The sequence below is a fragment of the Ovis canadensis genome, chromosome 2 (genome assembly GCF_042477335.2).
Source record: "Ovis canadensis isolate MfBH-ARS-UI-01 breed Bighorn chromosome 2, ARS-UI_OviCan_v2, whole genome shotgun sequence".
Lineage (NCBI taxonomy): Eukaryota > Metazoa > Chordata > Mammalia > Artiodactyla > Bovidae > Ovis > Ovis canadensis.
The window spans coordinates 884041-903817 of record NC_091246.1 but is presented as its reverse complement, the minus strand read 5'-3'; the positions used below and the strand labels follow the sequence as shown (position 1 = coordinate 903817).

Genomic DNA, 19777 nt, shown 5'->3' with positions numbered 1-19777 from the left:
ACGTTTCAGAGGCAGGCCAGGAGGCTGGGAACGCAGGGGGGCAGCGGATGCTGAGGCCATGAGGCACAATCTCTTCTCCAGGAAACCCCAGTGTTTCTAAAGACCTTCAGCTGAGTGGATGAGGCTCCCCCACATCACAGAGGGAGCTCCTCTTTGCCCAGGCTCACCACTGTCAAACTCACCTACAAAACGCCTTCAGCACAACACTTGGACTCATGTTGAGCAAACCACTGGGGGCGACAGCCCAGCCTGATGGACACGTTTGAGCCACAGTGGTGCTGAACCGGACGGAGAGGTGGAGGGCGTGTGCTGCTGCGGACGCCTGCTCCCCGGGATGGTTGGAAGGCAGCCTTTACCCACCGAAACCTAAGGGGCCTGGAGACTTTTGGCTTGGGGAGTGGCGGCAGGGTCAAAGCGGCAGCACATTCTCTGCCCACTGCAGGGAAGGGGCCAGCAGGCCCAGGTGGGGTCCTAGCGGGGGTCCAGGGCAAGGGGCAGGGCCGGGACTGCTGGTGGTTATTGGTAAGGAGGACGAAGAGCAGAAATTGACCCAGACACAAGGAACAACTGGAATCCACGGGGATTTTCAACTCACACCAGTGGGTGAAGCCCTCAGGGGCGACTGCTGGGCTGGAGGGTCTGATGAAACATTTTAGAGGATCTCATCAGAGATTCAGAAGAAAGCAGGGACAGTGAGGTTTGGGGTTTCTGACCTAAGTTTGAAATTTGTGCAGGGCAATCAGACAGCATTTGGGAAGGAGTGTGAAGCCCCAGGGGACTCGTGACTGTGAGCACGCAGGCAGCCTGGCTGGCGTGTCCGAGCCCCTGGAGACTGTGGGAAGGCTGCTCCCAGTGGTTCCAAAACGCCAGCTTCGGGGGAGCCGGGCCAGCCCCCAGCTCAGCTCCCCCAGAGCTAGGCCCTGGGGACCACGGAGGGGCGGCAATCTGCTGACGCAGGCAAGCGTCCACCACCCCATCCCCACAGCAGCCTGGGGGGACCACCTCTCTGCCAGTGGTCAGACCGGCCACGAGACACTGGGGGTCGGAACAGATCCAGGCTCCTCTCCGACGCTGGGACGTGGTGACCGTGGTGACCGTGGACTGGACCTCTTCAGCTGTAACTGGATCCTCAGGAGTCAAGTGTTAGAATAGAGCGGCTGGGCCCAGGGCCCCCGCTGTGCCCAGCAAGGCCCCCTGGGGAGGCCCAGTGGGTTCCTCCACCCGTGGCCACAAGGGAGGAAACTAAAGGACACTGAGCGTCCACCTGGGCCAACCCTGCACAGAGACCTCTACCCAAACATCTTCTAGGCTTCTCACCGTGCCCTGGGGTCCTCAGGACAGGGCTGGGGCTGGCGCGGAGGCAGACATGCGAGGAGGTGCGGACGCTTAACAGGCCTCGTGGGCCCAGGCAGGGAGCCCGACCCCTGGCTCTGATCCCCAGCGGCTTGTCTGGAGGCAGGTCTCCGAGAGACAGCCAGACAGAAACAGAGAGACGGAGAGAGACGCGGTGGAGGCAGGGGGCGAGAGAAAGGCAGAGAGGGGAGAGAGAGAGAAAGCGCTTGGAATCCTGCCTGGAACTTGCGAAGTCCTCTAAGAGTGTTTTCTGAAACAACAAAAGCTTCTATTGCACACGTGTGGCAACGGCCGCTAGGCGAGGCCCCAGACCGTGAGCGCGGACCTGGGGCTGGACCCCGGGGGCCCAACCTGTCCGCCGCCGCCGGGGCCGCCCGGCCGCCGCGCTCGGGCAGGAGGTCCTCGCCCCGCCCCGGCCCTCGGGGAGGTGGGGGCGGGAAGGGCGGAGCCGCGCGCATGTGCACAGCTGGCGCCCCCCGCCCGCGGCGCACAGCTGGGACGTGGGCCGCGCCTGGGCGGCGGGCGGGCGCAGTCCGGAGCCGGCGGTGGACGCGCCGGGCCTTCGCTGTCGGTCCGCGCGCCCGAGCGCCCCGCGCGCCGTGGGTCATGGCCGTGCGCGCCGCGCGCCCCTGCCTGCTGGCACTCGCTCTGTGCTCGTGCTGGGGGGCGCTGGCCGAGGTCGCCCCCAGGCCGAGCAACGGGTGTCCCAGCCGCTGCCTGTGCTTCCGCACCACGGTGCGCTGCATGCATCTGCTGCTGGAGGCCGTGCCCGCCGTGGCGCCGCAGACCTCTATCCTGTGAGTGCGGCGGGGCGCGGGGGCAGGGCCCCGAGAACCTGGGCGCGCCGGGCGGCCGGGGATCGTGCGGCGGGGCCTTTGTCCTCCGTGGCCGGACGGGGGGGCGGACCTGAGCGCAGAGCGCGCCGCCTCCGGAGCCGCCTTTGTTTGGAGCTCGGAGTCCCGGCGGGCCGGGGGAGTCGTCGGGCCCGCCGGGGAAAGCCCCCAGCCCCGCCGGCCCTGATGCTCGCCCGCTCCTCCCCGCCCCGCTCGGGCCCCCTGCTCCCGGAGCCCGGCGCCCCCCTCTCCCGCGTTCCTTTCCCCTCCCCCTCGCCTCCGACTCGGCGCTTCCCCCTCCTGCCCGGGCCGCCGTACCCCCGTCCCGGCTCCGGGAGGCCCTCCTGGCGCCCCCCTCTCTGACCCGCGTCCGGCGGGGCGCAGAGACCCTCCGGCCCGGGCCCCGGTGGGCGCACGGCTCTCTCGGGCGCCCCTGCGCCGCGTTCCGGGAGGGGCGCGCTGCGAGTGCGGGAAGGCGCGGGCGGAGCCGGGTTCCGAGCGGGTGTGCGCGCGGGGCCCGTCCCCGCCCTCGTCTCCAGCTGGGGCGCCGCGGCGGGGCCGCTGGGACCCGGCGCTCCAGTTGGCACCGCGCGCCCACCCCCGCGCTCCCCTGGGGATCCCGCCCGCCCTGCCGCCGAGTCGCCCGAGGCCTGTTCGGATGCGCCCCTGATTAGAGTTTCAAACTCCGAAAAGGCAGTCCGCGATCCAGGCGCCGACTGCGCTCGGCGGCCCGCAGCCGCCCTTCTGGATGCCAAAAATAGTTTCCACTCTTCTCCGAGCCCGAGTGCTTCTGGCACCGCCGAGGCGCCTGCAAAAGTTGTGAAGTTTGGGGTGAACTATTCAGGAAGTGGGCGGTCAGTGTTCTTTTAAAACCAAGCAGGCGGACTCTCCTCGTGGTCGCCCGCCTGCCGGCCCTTCCTCGGGGTCCGCGGTGGGACTCACCCCCGGCCTGGAAGCCCTCTCCCTGGCTGCTTCCCCGGCCGCCCTCTGGGGACGGGGCCGGCGCGCAGGAGGCATCCCCACAGGCCGACTGAGGGGTTTCTGGAGGCCGAGATTTAACTCTCGAGTCAGTGGGAAAAACGCGGACCCTGAAGCCGTTCTTCACGTCCCGCCAGAGTCAAATACATGGACCACATGTATGAGTCAAACGCATGGCTTTGCCCTCACGCCTTAATTGCTTTTTTTAAAAGACAGTATTTTAAAAGATGACTGTGGTAGAGCCAGAATGGGCCCACCAGCGTCCTGCGGGCGGTGAGGCTCTCCACGGAACCTCCCGGAGTCTCATGCAGCAGCCGAGGGTGGGCAGGGCGGGCAGCAGTGGGTGATGCTGGCGAGAATTCAGAAGCCCTGCTTGTTCCTGTGCCCAGAGATGCCGAGAAACCACCTCTCGTGGCCTCGCGGGCTCTGTGATTAGGCGGGGGTGCTGAGCTTGCCGGGCCCCTGAGAGCCGCCAGGGTTGTGGGTGGTGTGAGAGCGAAGTGGCTCAGTCGTGTCCGGCGCTCTGCCGCCCCATGGACGTAGCCCACCGGGCTCCTCCGTCCATGCGGTTTTCCAGGAGTGAGAACTGGAGGGAGGTGCCAGTCCTTTCCATCTTCCTGACCCAGGGATTGAACCGTGGTCTTCTGCATTGCAGGCAGACTCTACTGTCTGAGCCACCAGGAAATCCTAAATTGGGCTTCCCTTGTGGCTCAGCTGGTAAAGAATTTACGTGCAATGTGGGAGACCCAGGTTTTTTCCCTGGGTTGGGAAGATACCCTGGAGAAGGGATGGGCTAGCCACTCCAGTATTCCAGCCTGGAGAATTGTGGTGTGAACACACACCTGTCCTACAGCTGTGTAGACACAGGCACCTGGGGAGGAGGCTCCCATCCGTGCCAGTGTAGACCTGGGATGCGGGAGAACTGAGTCCTCCGTGAAGGGTTCCGCTGGGGGTCAGGGACTGCGAGCCGGGAGGGAGACAGTGGTGCTGGGTGGGGCCTCATGGAGGAGCCCGGCCCGGCGGGAAGGCCCGCTGGGGAGGGGTGTTGCTCTGGGGTCTGGGGTCCAGTCTGGAGCCTTCCTGGGGGGCTGCTCGTTGCAACGCGTTGGCGTCACCGGCTCCGCCCGTGCAGAGGTCGTCCGCGCGCACTCTGGGCTTCTCTGCCGGGCTCTGCCCTCCTGCAGCTGCTGTTCCTCCCCATCCAAAGTAAGACCTGGGAGCGACTGGGGACTGAAAGGGTGTGAGGGTAGGGAGGACTTTGGCCCCAGAGTCCGTTGGCCGGTCCCTCCCTCACTTATCCCTCGGCTTTTAGGACTCTCCCCTCTCCCCCTTTCCCTGGGAAAGACTGACTGAGAATCACCAGGAGCATCAGACTTGTCCCCCCATCATGGTGTCTCAGGGGTGTGCCCACATGGGGCCCGAGAGAGGATCGTTCTGCTTCGTGGTTGGGGCTTAGAAACCCTGGTCTGAGAGCAGGCCCTGGTCCAAAGCATGTGATCCTAGTTTGACCCGGAACCTTAGGAGCAGGGTCCTGGCCACCCCGCCCTCTGGGCTCCCTGCGGTCAGCATTTCGGAGCCCTTCAGCAGGGGTCATGCGCTTAGCTCGACGGTAGTAGAATTAAGCGTTTAACGTCTGAGAGTTTCACTCTGCTCAGCAGGGCAGCAGAAGCTCACCGTGGTGGGGACTGAAGAGCTGGCGGTGAAGAGCGCGGTGGCGTCCTCACTCTGCTCGCTCTGTCCTCCCCTCGGCCCGGGCCTTGGGGGGTCTCCTGGTACACCTGCTGCCTCACGCGTCACCCTCTGCGCCTCACCCCCTTCTGATCTGTTCTTGTTGCCTCCTCGGTGAGGCCATGGGAATCACCCCCTCCCATAGCCCAGGCCACTCCAAAGCCACCGTCCACATGACAGGAAGCCCTGGTGTTGGAGGGGGCCTGGGGACGTGGGCTGGGCGGCCCAGGGGAGTGCAGCCTGGCCCACAGCAGGCAGGGGGCTGGCGAGAGCGCCTCCCCAGGGTCAGGCTACCAGCCAAACAGCTGGCCCCACTTCCACCCGCTTCTGAAGGCCTCTGTCTGGGCCCGAGCTGCGTTCCAGCCCCCACCTTGCAGGGTCCCTGGTCCACGAGGGCACCAGGGAGGGAGGCCCCGCGGCCCTGTGATGAGGCTGACCGCTCAGGTGCGCCTGGCCAGGGGGACTGCAGGAGGCCGGGGGCACCCGTGGTCTGCACCTTCTCCACACTCGGAGAAGGTACTGCCGGGGCCCTGGTATGGGTCGGGCCCCTGCCTTCCTGTTGGCCCTGCACTGAACCTGGCTGACGGGAGAACCCAGCTTCTCACGAGCTCCTCTGTGCAGGGCGCTGAGGTCTCTGCCTCTGCCAACAGGTAGCAGGAGGGAGGGAGAGGGGTCCTGTCAGGTCAGCAGGGGCCTGGGGTCTCCAGCAGGGAACTGATCACGTGCCCCGTCTCCTGTCTTCCTGGGGCTTGGGGAGCTCCCTCTCTCTCTGCTGACCTGGGGATGCACTTGGCCCTGGGCCAGGCTGGCCTCTCCTCCCCAGGGGGGTGAGTGATGGACCCAGTCAGCCGTGACCGGGGCCGTGGTCTCTGCAGGACACCCATGCCAGCCAGGACCTTGACTGTAGCCTGAGGCTCACCTGAAACGGATTTCTGCTTTAGACAGCCTGCTGGGATGAAGTCAAGCTTTTATTAATACAGCTCAAATGCATTTCAGAAGCACCATAGGAACATTTTTTAAGTACATGCATGCTGGTGGTTTATTTTTCCAAAATGGTGGCGGACCAAGCACCTCCTCCCACCGCTAACAGCCCTGCGGTATCTAGAGCCCTCAGCTCCAGCCCGCTGTGGGCAGAGGGGAGACCTCAGGCACCGAGGAAGCTTCCAGGGGGCCCAAGATACCGCTGCTTGGGAGCAGGACCTGGGTCCCTGCTCGGCTGGGACACAGCTTGGCTTTGGCAGATGCGCCCTGGGTAGCTGCAGCAGGCAGGCCATAGGAAGCCCCCCTCCTTCGTGTCATTAATGAGTCAGGAAATAGTTGTAAAAAGACAACACCACACAGGCGGCTGACCCTGGAACCAGAGGCAGCTCTGGCCTCATCCAGGTTCCAGACGCCAGGACTCGTGGCTCCTTCTGCCCCCTGCCCTCCCGGGCCCCCCGCTCTGTCCTGTGATTCAGCCTCTCTGCCTGGCGACACCCTGGCCTCCTCCCTGAAGGCCTCAGTGAAGGGGACGAGCCTCGCTCACAAGCAGGGCCCTGAGGACTGTGCCAACACATGTGTGTGTGCCCCCCGGACCCCCGAGATGGCAGGCGGGGGCCCAGGAAGGCTCTGCGCCACCCAGCAACGCCAGGGCTGGAGGAGGGCGGGTCCCTGCCTGGGGAACGCAGGCCTCTTGTTTAAGAGGCAGCCAGCTGCACAGAGCCTCCGCACACACGTTCCAGGTGACAAACTCAAGTGTCAGCCGAACAAACACAGGCTCCCTGTCTCTGGAGCTGCTTCTCATCAGGTTGACAAACTGGGTGAAAGTTGGAAGGTCCTCGCCCATGTGCCAATCCCCACTGGCCAGACGGGCTCTTCCGGGGCGCGGGTCACAGGAGGACGCTGCCGTGGATGCCGTGGTGAAGGCCTGGGGGCCGCGGCCCTGGGCAGAGCTAGCGGGTCGCCCCCAGCTCCAGCTGGGCCTGGTCCCCGCCATTCCCTGCGTGCTCCTAGGGAGGTGCTGGGGCCCCCAGCGCCCGGCGTGTCAGATCTCCCAACTCAGCGTCCAGGCTTAACGAGCATCTCAATCACGCCAGTGACGTGTCCTTTGGAGTGCACGAGAGCGTGCAGTTCGGGGTGAATTCCAGCTGAAAGCAGCGGGACAGCCGTGGAGCTGACGCTTAGGCAGTCGCTCTGGGCTTCCCACGTGTTTACTGTGTCTCTGCGGGCTGACTGCTCCCTGGGATTCCTCCTTGGACTTGAACTGGTAACTGCACACCACGTGTCGCCTGTCAGTGGGCGAGAGAACGCCTTTGGTGTGTAAAACAGCATCATCGCTAACTTCCGACCTCTCTAAGTTCGTAAGTCCAGGGATTCATGGGTTTTTTTTTGGCTGTTGTTCAGTTGCTCAGTTGTGTCTGAGTCTTTGCAGCCCCATGGACTGCAGCACGCCAAACTTCCCTGTCCATCACCAGCTCCCGGAGTTTACTCAGATTCAAGTCCATCGAGTTGGTGATGCCGTCCAACCACCTCATCCTCTGTCGTCCCCTTCTCCTCCTGCCCTCAATCTTTCCCAGCATCAGGGTCTTTTCAAATGAGCCAGCTCTTCTCATCAGGTGGCCAAAGTATTGGAGTTTCAGCTTCAGCATCATTCCTTCCAATGAACACCCAGGACTGATCTCCTTTAGGATGGACTGGTTGGATCTCCTTGCAGTCCAAGGGATTCTCGAGTCTTTTCCAACGCCACAGTTTGAAAACAATTGTTCAGCGCTCAGCTTTCTTTATAGTCCAACTCTCATATGCATACATGACTACTGGAAAAACCATAGCCTTGACTGGATGAACCTTTGTTGGCAAAGTGGTGTCTCTGCCTTTTGATATTTAATTTTATTTAATTTAATCTTTCCTTATTTGGAGTTAATGTGGAAAGGCAGGAATCACGCTTGTCCCTCTTGATCAGATGCCACCTGCCGGCAGACAATTCAGGGAAGCCCAGAGATGGCTCAGCCCAGCAGTTACTCCCGTGACTGAATCAGAACCGGCAGGAAGTTTAGGTAAGACTGTGTCAGTTGTTTCAGGACTTAATTCTCGGCTCCCCTTCCTGGCTCGGACACAGGGTCAGTTAACCCTGCAGATTTGATTAGTTCCTCTCTTCTGGACACTGTTGCCTTTTCCCCTTTGCTTTTCAGCTCCCTCAGGGGTAGGGAGGAGGAGGCACCGACCTGAAGAACTTTCCCCACAGACCCTGGGTGGACACTGTCCCCAGGCTCTCCTTGCCCTTGCCCGGTGTCCTTCAGGCGCCTGTGTTGATGGGGGCTTGTCCCAGTCCGGTGGCCGCTGGGTGACCAGCTCCGTTAGGAGAGGGGTGGCGTCTGGATGCTCAGCCCTGGGGGAGCCGGGACCAGGCTGGGGGGAGGCAGTGGGAGCCTCTGGAGCTCGGCGGCGCACAGGCAGCCCTCTGGCTCACTGGTCAGGCCAGCGGTGGGAGCTTAGCCAGTGATGATGGCCCCCTTTCTGACCGCTCTCTGGGTGGATTTTCACTTGGAAAGGGAAGAGCCTCCTGGAGATCCGGCCACAGGAAAGCAGCCGCTCGTGCTGGGGGTGCACATCCGGGGAGCCTGCGATCGGTGCTCTGCAGCCGTCGCCACAATCGGGACAACGAGCCTCAGCGCCCCCTGCGTCCCCCCCGGCAGCTGGACATGCCTGCGTCTGTTCACCAGGGACTCCGGCTTTGTTTTCCTTTCCTGGAATGTCTTTGTCTGGTTTGCGTATCACAGAGGGAGTGCAGGGCACAGCCTCCCGTCCGGCTCTGGGGAGAGCTCCTGTGAGTGGAGGGGCTTAGCAGTGCCTAAACGTCTGGTCCTGCTTCCCAGGGAAGCCCCGGCTGCGCTCGCCGTGGCTTTGTGAGAGGGTTTTAAACCGTGACTTCAGGTTCTTCAGTAAACACAGGCCTGTCAGGGCTGTTCCTTCCCCAGTGAGCCTGGGGAGCAGGGAGCTTGGGCACGTCACACGGGAGGGTTGGCCCTCGTCATCGTCTCAACACCGAGGGTCTGTGGGGACCAGGTCTCTCGTTCCCAAAGTCAGAAGTGCTTTTTTCCTGATCAGTCTGCCTAGAGGCTTTTCAGTTTCATTGATCTTTGCCAAAACCCAGCTTTTGGATTCTCTGATTTTTCTTTTTGGATTCTCTGATTTTCTGTCCTCCTTTTGCTGCCCCCTTCTCTGGTTTCATCGTCCGCAAGCTTGATGCTCCGGGTTCCCAGTGTCTGTCCCTGGGCCTCAGTGTCCTGGAGGCTGGGCTCTCCCCAGGCGCGGCGCGCCTCCTCTCTCGGGCAGCGGCATGGGGCGGTTCTGGGCTCGCCTCCTGAGTTTACTCCGGCGGGACCCCGTCCACTGCTGACCGACGTACAGGATCTTGACGGTAGCTGTTCCATGTATTTGGTCAGCTTTTTGGCTGTTTCAGGCAGAGTAAGTCTGGGCCCTGTTTGCCCACCTTCTTCAGAAGTCCTCATTGTTTTTGTAATTTTATAAAAACATTCATTAAAATTTTCCTCACCCGTGTCTTACAAAGCAAGTAATCAGATAATGCACTCACAAGCCCGAGTCGAGAGTTTATAAAACTGAGGCTCACTCAGCCCTGCTGTCCCCGTCTGCCTGTGGGTGCTGTCATGCTGGGCGGGGCCTGCAGCCCCGGGGGAGACGAGCAGGTGCAGGATCTTGGGGGATTAAACCAGCGCAGGTCCTGCCTCCCTCACGAGGCCTCTCGCTGGGGTCTCAGCTCCAGCCCAGCTCTGCAGAGCCCGCCCGTGGACAGTGGCCTGGGGTGCCCACCACCCCTCTGGCTAGAAAGGCAGACTCGCATGGCTGAGACACAGCAACGCCTTTCCTCTGTCTGGCCCTTTAAGGCAGCAGCACTCTACCAGCGACCCAGGACCCAGGCCTGTCCACCCTGAATCTGTGGCTCTAGGTTGAGCCAGGGGACAAGGGTGGGCCGGGGCAAGAGGGCGATGACGGTGAGGGGCCAGGGCTTCAGCTGCCCTTGGCACTCATCACGGTTGCCTGGAGGGCACTGGGTGCCCTCCGCGCCTGGTACGCACGCTCTGGGGCTGCTGCTCAGGGCCTCTGTGCCCGGGAAGACCCAGCCTCTGGGGCACCTCCCGCTTCCCTGGAGCCCAGGCTGGACGGCGGCTTCTGGCCGCTGCCCTCGCTGCGTTCTTCTCTCCGGGCGCCATGCCTCACGGGGGCCCCTGGCTCCCTCACTTGGGGAGCAGAGAGGCTGTTGTCCGTGCCCTCAGTCGCCCAATGCTTCCTGCCCTGTCCCCCTTGGCTTAGACCCCGCTGTGGGCTGCAGTGGACACCGTCATGGGTTAATCGAGGTGGTGGTTGTTCAGTCCTGTCCGATTCTGTGACCCCACGGGTTACAGCACGCCTGGCTTCCCTGTCCTTCACCATCTCCCAGAGTCTGCTTAAATTCATGTTCACTGAGTCGGTGATGCCTTCCAACCATCCCATCTTCCATCACCTCCTTCTCCTCCTGCCCTCAAACTGCCAGCATCCAGGTCTTTTCCAATGAGTCAGATCTTTGCATCAGGTGGTTAAAAGCTTGAATCTCCTTCTGACAAGGGTTTTGTACATCTCTGAGTTACCCCGTGTAATCATCGTGGCAGGTGGTGAACAGCCTCAGCGCTGTGACCCATAGATCCTGGCTGGATTGCTTGGAAGCCAAGTGCTGGACCCAGGGTTTCCTCCCAGGATGAGGCGGCGGGTTGGTGTGGGTCCTGGGTAGTTCTAGGGTGACGGGAGAGGCGGTATAGGGGCTGACGGGTGGAAATGGGGGATCCCCCATCCTCAGGGTGGGTCCTCTGCATCTGGGCTCCAGGAATCAGCCCTGTTTCTGAGGTTCTTGCCCAGGATGCCAGCAGCATCTCCCACCACCGGGCGCCAGCCTGACGGTACCTGTGGGTGCACCCTGCCCTCTGCCCGGAGGCACCCCTCCTGCTCGACAGCTGTGTGCGAACGGCTGGGGTCCTTGGGAGCTTGCTGGCCGCCTTCTCTCAGGGCCTGCTGTCCTTGCGGGTGGAGGTTGGCCGGAGGCACAGCAGTTACTGGCCAGGTTGGGGGTACCCTGTCTCCCCAGGAGGCGACAGCGAGAGCTGTGAATGCTGCCCTCACCTCCTGTTCACCTTTCCTTCACATCTGCCGCCGCCGCCGCTGCTGAGTCGTTTCTGTCGTGTCCGACTCTGTGCGACCCCATAGACGGCAGCCCACCAGGCTCCCCCGTCCCTGGGATTCTCCAGCAAGAACACTGGAATGGGTTGCCATTTCCTTCTCCAGTGCATGAAAGTGAAAAGTGAAAGGGAAGCCGCTCAGTCGTGTCTGACTCTTCGCAACCCCATGGACTTTCCTTTACTAGGCGCTTTAAAATATTTTTATGTGAGCTATACGTGTTCATGGTAGAAAAATGTGAACATAGAGACAGAAACACCAAAATAAGTGGCTCGCCTTTCTATTATTCGAGGAGAGTGTCAGCACAGTCGTGTGAGTGCAGCCAGGCAGGAAGCCGTGGTGCCGTCTGTGCGTCTGTCCATGCCGGCAGCTCTGTCCGTCCGTCTCGTGGGTCACCTGCCATCTGTGCGTCTGGGTCCACGCCGGCAGTTCTGTCCATCCCTCCGTCTGCATGTTGTCGTCTGTCCGGCTACGTATCAGTCTCCCGTATCTGCTCCCCCACCTACCGGCCATCTGTCTGCCGACATCAGATGGGGCTCTGTGTCCAGCTCTCCACGCCCACTGCATGCGGCGGCCCTGTGCCTGCAGTAATCAGAGGCCTGCGCCGTTTGTTAATGGCACTCAGTGTTTATTTTTGGAATTGCCGACTTCATTGAACCAAATTCTTTCTGCGGGTCGTTTCTTTGTTTCCACTCTTCTGCTGTTGCACACCTACCTCAGAAGGCCTCCGTGCGCCTCGTGGGTTACCTCCCTGCTGACTCTGGGGCACGCGTGTAACCTGCTGACTTCAGGGCACGTATGTAATCCGCAGGCCTCGTGGGTTATCTCCCTGCTGACTCTGGGGCACTCGTGTAATCTGTTGACTCTGGGGCACGCGTGTAATCTGCAGGCCTCGTGGGTTATCTCCCTGCTGACTTCAGGGCCCGTGTGTAATCTGCTGACTCTGGGGCACGCGTGTAATCTGCAGGCCTCGTGGGTTATCTCCCTGCTGACTTCGGGGCCCGTGTGTAAGCTGCTTGGTCTGAGTCAGTGACAGGGCTGCGTGTTGTGGGCTGCTCCTGCTCCAGCTCCTCCCTGGACACAGTACATGTTTCCGTGAGGACAGGTGTCCCCTGTTTGCACCACGGCTCACCTCCCACTGATCCAACAAGCTCAGGCCGGGCCAAGCATGTGTCTGCGGAGGGAGCAGGTTCCTGTGGCAACTGGCGGGGAGCGTGGTCCCCAGGATGCCTCTCACTGACCTTGGAGACGCGGTGTGCACAGGCATGTCTCCTCGCTCGTAGCCCTGCTTTGACGACCGTCACTGGCTCTCTCTCCGGAGGCTTTGGTCTCAGCACATCCCAAGAGCCGCGCCCTTCCCTGGGCTCCCTGCCTCACGTTGGGTCTCAGCTGCCCCAGCTGCGGCCCGTCTCCTGCGGGGTCTGAGGTCTCTGGCCCGAGGTTGGGCGTTCCTGCTGGGCTGCTGGTCACCTCAGGGCCCTGAGCTGTGGGGAGGGAGGAGCTGGGAGAGTTTCAGGCTGATTCTGGTCATTCTTGGAATTGTGAGCGCTCGCCACCGGGAAACCTTGCCCCAGCAGATGCAGGGTTAGCGTCCAGCCAGGCCCGGGCCACAGCGTGGCCACCACTGGATCCGTGGTTTCCTGAGCTTCCTTTTCCAGTTGCCTGTTGAGCATCTGTTGTTGACTCATCAGCGCGGATGGGGCTCAGGACAGAGCACACAGCTCGTGCCTGGAGGGGGGCATCCCCCACGTGGCATTTCTCCGTGACCAGATGTCGTTCAGCACTGTGACGGGGGAGGTTTTAAACAGCAGAGTCACCAACAAAGGGCACGAAAATGCAAGCAACGTGGCACCAGATAGGCCCTGGAAAGGACACTCGCTCACACGCCTCACCTCTGGGCTCCCGGACGACAGCTGCTCAAGGACAGGAGGCGCACAGGTGGGCGTCAGCAAGTGGGGCCTTCTCAAGGCGGGAGTCTGGGGACGACGGGCACACGGTGTCCTCCATGCTCCAGGCGGAGGCACTGTGCCCTCAAGGCCTGGGGACCTGCTGCCCCCGTCAAAGTCCCCCTCGCGCCCCCAGGCCCTCCTAGGGGTCAGGGTGTCTTGGCTTACGTGGCGGGTTAGGAACCAGGCAGTACGGCAGGACTCCTGCAGTCTCCGCCTGACCCTCAAGGGAGAAAGTATCTTGCCGTTGAGGTTCCATCAAGTTCAGAGTCGCTAAATTTAATTCTTCTCTGAGACAGGCCAGGAGGACCCTTCAGGGTGGAGCTGTTGCAGGCGTGGATGTGGGCACGGCTGCCTGCGGTTTGGTCTCCTGGGCAGGGAGAGGGAGCTAGAAGAGCCACGGTTTTAATGACGGAGGCCGAGCTTGGGGGGACAGACACACGCCGGGGGCAGGGGCAGCGCGGCTAGCCCTGTGGCCTTGCAGGATGTGGCCTGGGGCGGTGGCCTGTGGGCGTGATCTGTGGGGTGTGGCTCGCAGGGCGCAGTCTTCAAGGGCGTGGCATGTGGGTGTGGCCTGCAGGGCATAGTTGGGGGCGTGGCCTGTGGGCGTGGCCCGCCCCTGCGGGCTCTTGTCCGAGCTTTCCGCATGCGCTCTCTGGAAGGCAGGTCCACACCAGCCCGGGCGTCCTGGGTGTGGAGAAGGGGATGCACCTGCGTCTCCTGACACGGCCTGCACGGTGGATGCTCTGCCGTGAGATCTATTGTTCTGGTCACATCTGGGTTCTTTTCCTTACAGACAGGAAGGTGACTGTGCCTGGGGAGTTCTTGGGAGGGAGCTGGGATACTGGGGCTCTTGCAGGGTTGGCCAGTTACCGTGGGCCCTGCCTTTAATTGGAGCAGACACGTGTGATGCAGACAGGAGATACTGCTAGGCTAGTTTTCTATGCATTTTACACAGGCAGCTCTCTCCGAGGGGCCAAACCCAAATGCTTAGGAGACACCTCCAGCCCACTTGTGAGTCAGCAGGTGGAGGGTGTCCCCCTGGTTCTGGGACCAGGAAGCCCTCTGTGAGTGTGAGTTCCTGCACTTCCCCGCTTTGCTAAAATGCCTTTTCTGCACAGCTCTGATGTATTTGTTGAGAAGTAAGGATGTGAATGAAGGCTCAGAGTTACTTTAAACAAATGAAAGAGATGGGAAGACTTTGCCTCGGCACTGTTTGGATTGCTATTTTCCCTTTTCACAGGATAAAGGGAGAGCGGGCACAGCGCTTGGGCGGGAGTAACCTTTATGCAGAGAGAGACAGGACTGGTGCAGGAGAGTGAGCCGTCCCCTGGGAACGCGGGCTGCCTTATTTACAGCACGGGGTGAATTCGTGCTTCCCTTCCTGGTTGCAGCTTCCTTTAGGGGAAGAGCCTGGATTAGACTTGTCACTTCCTGCAGTGGACGGTATTTCTAAAATTCCAGCTGAGCAACTCTTTAGCTTTTAAAAATAGCCGTTGCAGTGGGTGCAGTTGGTCATCATTGCTGCTTATTCCGACATGCGGGATGTCTGCACTGGCGTGGCGTCAAGGGGCCCGTTGTTAGTCCCGAGTGTTTTTCTCTTGTGCGTGTTACCGCGTTGTGTCGCCCCCACCTGCCCGTCCATCCGTCCATCCACCCATCCATTCACGCATCCTTCCTTACCCAGCCGTGCACTCATCTGCCCCTCCATCCATCCGTCCATCTGCCCATCTGTTTGTCCCTCCACCGCCCCCCCCCCCCAACGTTTTGGTGTCCTTGGTGAGTATCAGGTACGTGTGCTGAGCTGAGTAGACCCCACTGCTGTGAGACACACTCCATGTTGTAGTCAGGTCCTCTATCTCAATGCAGATCTGTCCCTGGTCCTTCCCCTCTCCACCCCAACTCCCCCTGGTTCACGGGTGGGATTGGAAGCCCAGCGGAAGGTTATAGAAAGGAGACAGCCAGGGAAGAGATCCTAGGCCCAGGTCTCTTTCCTCCTAAGCTCGGATGCACTGACTTTAAAGTCCGGCTTCCTCAATATTTTCCTTAGCCCGAGAGAAGCCCTGTTCTCATTTTCTGCAGTTTCTCAGAGCTCTGTGTCTGGTGGCCATGCCCAACTAGGTCTGGGGAGAAGGAAACCCAACAGGAAATGATCGGAGTGATTATTTTCTCAGTTCTTTTCAGGATCCTGGAGCTGAGATAACCTAGTTCTTTGTATACAGTTGGTGCTGCATTAAAGCTTCTCGATTTGTCACTAAGAAGGACTGTGAGACCGTGAGAAGTCTGAACATCAGTGCACTGGGAGGGCTAGGCCAGCATTCCTGCCAAGGAGAGGCCAGCGCGACGGGTCAGGCTGGCATCGTGGTCCCTGGAGCGAGACTAGAGGGTCCCTGGGCTGAGACTGGAGGTCCCCTGAGTGAGTCTGGAGGGTCCCCTGAGGCTGGATGGTCCCCGGGGTTAGACTGGAGGGTACCCGGATGAGAGTGGAGGTCCCCGGGCTGAGACTGGAGGTCGCCTGAGTAAGTCTGGAGGGTCCCCTGAGGCTGGGGGGTCCCCGGGCTGAGACTGGAGGGTCCTCGGGTGAGAATGGAGGTCCCCGGGTGAGTCTGGAGGCCCCTGACTGAGACTGGAGCCAGGCTCCGGGAGGGACCGCCTCGCCTAGGGCCGACCTCTGTGTCCGGCACACGGCTCCCTTGCGTGCCCCTCCCTCAGAGCCCTTCCCGACGACTCACTGCAGACCCAGCCCTTCTGCGTCCTCTTGGGTTTATTTAGCCCCACACTTCTGTTGTCCGGTGCTATTTTCTGATTGATGAGATGACCTCTTTGCTCCCTAAAGTGTGTTCTCATTCAGTAACTGTCTGGGGTTGCGTGTCCTGTTTTCCTGAAGACTTAAGTTCTTTGTGTGCAGGAAGCCGCCTGGGTGAGATGTTCCCGAAGGCTCTGGGTGGAGGGTAACTGCTTGGTGCCAGGATTTGTTGATTCCGTGTTCGGTCCGTTTCCTCCGTGGTGTTAACTGCAACAGCAGGCGGAGGTCAGCCTGTGTGGTGGAACCAGAGATCCCCTTCCCGGGCCTGGTCCGGGCTGGGGCCCGTGACTGTCCGATTGCCGGTCAGCCAAGTGTCGGGTGAGCATCCGGCGGGATAACACGATGGATCTGTTTACTTTGCTGAACTCAAAGGCGCATCTGGCTGCCTCTGTAGGAACGGCCTCACCCATTCATGTGTGTGAGGGGTCACGCTTGTCGTAGCCAGCAGGCTGCGTCTCACGCCCCGGTGCCATCAGTGCTGGGACAGTGTTCCGGGCCATCCTGCCTGGGACACAGTTCCCAGATGCTGGGTCAAGTGTTATCCTAGAGGTTTCTGTGAAAATGCTTTCAGAGAAGATGGATATGTACGTCAGGACCTTTGGGAGACCTGGAGTGCCCTCCACAGTGCAGGGGGGCCTCCTCCCGAGAGCTGAAGGACTTCAGGGAAGAGACGCCAGCTGGGCCTGGGGGCAGACAGTGGCCCTTCCCCGAGCGTCCAGCCCCCCCGGCCTGCCTGCAGACTGTGGACCTGCCGGCCTCACTCCACAATAAGTCTGCCCTTAGCGATGATCAGTCTCAGCCTCTCTCCACACACGTGCACACACACACTCTGATGGCTTCAGGTTGTATTGCTGGGGGCTGGCAGGCTGGGCCAGGAAGGAGGGTCTTAGGGACACAGGGTCAGCGTGGAGGATGAGGCCTGACGCCCTCCTGGGCTGCCTGGTTGGGCTGTGTGGTTTCAGGCCGGTGAACTCCCTTCTCTGCGCCTCTCCTCTGAGTGTGAGATGCAGGCTCTCCCACGTGCAGCAGGCGTGGCCCGTCCCTGACCGCAGGCATCCCGCTGTGAGCTGTACCCCCTCCCCGGCCCCCCTCCTCCCCAGCACGTCAGCAGCCAGTCTCTCGCTCTGCTGGGCCCTCTCTCACGGGAGCGGTGTGGCCCCGTCCCCTTACTCAGTGATGAGCAAACTGCGGATGGGAGAGGTCAAGGCTCGGTCCAGCAGAAAGCGGGGCGGAGATTCGGACCTGGATGCCTGTGCTTCCCCTGGGCAGTGACCCCGCCTGCTGCCAGACTGGGACACCGGGGGACCCCCTCAGCCTGGCTGTCGGGGGCCCCGAGGCTGTCAGAGGCGTGTCCTTGGACACGTATGGTCCCCGCTCACAGATTCCTCCCACCTCCCACGCGAGGCCTGGATGAGCCCCGGACGGGGCTCCTCTGGCGCTGAAACCACACAGCCCCGCCAGCAGCCCAGGAGGGCCCCAAGGCCGGCACCCAGCCCCGCGTCTTCAGCCTCGCAGACTCGGGCTTCCAGAGACCCGAGCAGACGCCCGAGACCCTGCCGGGGGCCACGGCGAGCTCCTCCCGCGGGGAGACGCCTCCCCCGCCCCTGTTTTCGCGGCAGGAGGACCCTCCGCCCCGGCAGAGCGGCAGAGCGGAGCCGCTTCCCACGCCTGGGCGGAGCCGGCGCGGCTCTGCTGGGAACCGGCGTGCGCGCTGCTCGCTGGGCCGTTGCTAATCAGGAGGACGTCGGGCCGCCGTGTTTGCTCTGACTCGCTGAGCTGGGCAGCCCGGATTTCACGGTCGTGCAGGCCGCTGCTCCGGCGCGCCATGTGCCGGGGAGACGGGCGGGGGGGGCCCTTCCCCTGACCACACGCTGTCCTCGGCTTCACCCTGCTGGGGGGCTTCCTGGGACGCGAAGGCGCGACCCTGGGGAAGTCTCTGGTAGACGGCGCCGGCCAGTTTGGGTCTGGAAAACAGGCGAAATGCTGATTTCATTTTTAAACAGCCGTGGGAGGAGCTTGAGCGAAACCCAGAGGACGGACGCGGTGCACCAGCAGACGCGCTCTGCTCCTCTGTGGGGCGGGGCGGGGGGCGGGGGGCGGGGGGCGGTTAGGGTTCGCGTTTGCACGAGGCCTGGGAACGGTCGGCAGTGAGGCCCCCGACGGTTCATCTCCTGGGCCGTCACCACACCCCCTCCAGACCGCGCGCCGGTGGCTGGCCGGCCCTTTCACTGTCCTGTGAACCTTCATTTATTTTAAAAAATAAATTAATTGATTTGTGTTTGGCTGTGCTGGGTCTTTAGTTGCGGTGTGCGGACCTCTCGCTGCGACGGCGACTCCCCTTGTGGATGGCGGTGTTCGGGGCGTCTGCGGCTCCCAGAATCTGGAGCGCAGGCGCAGGAGGCGCGGCGCGCGGGCTTCTCCCGACCAGGGACTGAACTCGTGTCTCCAGCCTTGGCAGGTGGACTCTTCACCACTGAGCCACCAGGGAGGCCTCTTGCATCTTTTTAAATGGTTGAAAACAGAAGAGTGATGTTTCCCGACGACGTAGTTGCAGACCCTGGTGCGTGAACGCAGGTGTGCGTGTGCCTCGGCTCTGTGGCTGGACGGGGAGTGGCGGGGTCGCCATGGCGACCACTTGCGCCTTCACCCGAGCATCTTTCTGCTTGGCCTCTCGGGGGACAGTCAGGCACACCCGTCCTGTGGGGCCTGGCCGTGAAAGTGCCCGGCGCGGGCTCTGCAAGGGGCAGCAGGGGACCCTGCTCTGCCAGAAGGAGGTGGCTTCCTCAGCCCGGCCGGTGCGCCTTCATCCGGGGCCTCCCCGCGTCCCGGGGCCGGAGGAGCTTGGTCTGGGGGAGGGGGTCGGTCCCTGCGAGTGCTCACTGGGGGCCCAGTGACAGTGACCCCACGGAGATTTGTAACAAATGACACAACCAGCTGAGGGCACAGGCACGTCTGATGATGGAGCTGGTCCAAATCTGAGCAGTGAGCTCCGGGCTGGCTCGGGGCGGCTGCGGAGGTTGCAAAGCTGGAGTATCCACTCCTGGACTGTTTTTTTAGTTGCCGAGGGCTGCTCCCAGAGCCCGCATCTCTAGAACAGCCCGAGGTCGTCAGGATCAGTGATGTTTTCAGGGTGAGGGACCCGATTGCTGCGCCGTGGTCCTCTCAGGCTGGCAGGTGGAGACCGGGGTCCTCCCCACGCTGTGAGCTCTCCTCTCCCCCCATTTGCTGAAGCGCTCTCCGCTCCTCCTGGCTGCTCTTTCTAGCAGCTGGAACGCCAAGGCCAACCCGCAGAAGCGCATTTGCACGCATCTTTCCGGTGAGTGAATCGGCCTGAAGTCAGTTTTCTTTTGAAGCAGTCCTGTCCTGTGCTTTGAATCATTTTTTTCAGTGTTTTTAAAAAGTCTCTGTCAGAACAAAACCGTGGCTTTTTGCCTTGCTCTCTATTCATAGATATTAGCCGGTGAACCAAACTTGGCTGAATTGGTTGGTTTTCTCCTTCAGGACCCTGAGCTGGCGTTCCTCTCTCTGCTGAAGGGGCTGCCGTCTTGTCGGAGCTCCGAGCCCCGTGTTAGCCTGGAGTCCTCGGGTGGAGGCCTTGCAGGAGGACCTGTCGGCCAGGAGATGGTGGCGGCTTCGGAGCCGTCCTGGGTCCTTCCAGGAGGCTGTGCACCCATCAGCAGAGCTGAGGGAGCCCCCCAACCCACCGTTCCCCGAGCGAGTTCTGTGCCCGTGAGCTGAGAGAGGGCCCCTTGTTTCCTGAGCTTTAAATTCTGGATGGGGAGACGACAGAAATGGGGCTCAGCATGCCACGTCGGGCATGCATGTCCCGCCCCTGCCCACGTGGCCTTTTCCTGGGAGCTTCGGTTCTGGATGGAGAGCAGACGCTGCGGGAAACTTGGAGCTCTTCCTGGGGATGGAGGGACCTGCCCTGG

At 61.7% G+C, this 19777-nt stretch overlaps 1 protein-coding gene across 3 annotated transcripts in view; it reads left to right on the top strand.

Annotated features, from left to right (window-relative positions):
* The first annotated feature begins 1842 nt into the window (after window positions 1–1842).
* Window positions 1843–19777, top strand: part of PXDN (peroxidasin) — a 64767-nt gene continuing 46832 nt past the window's right edge. For 2 of the 3 annotated variants that reach the window (XR_011253879.1, XM_069573809.1), the window contains exon 1: window positions 1843–2150. Coding sequence is in view for 2 of the 3 variants with exons in the window: in XM_069573809.1 (XP_069429910.1) it covers window positions 1960–2150 (191 nt within the window). In the remaining variant the exon portion in view is untranslated. The remainder of the gene's footprint in view (window positions 2151–19777) is intronic. The other variant, XM_069573810.1, reaches the window with a different exon arrangement.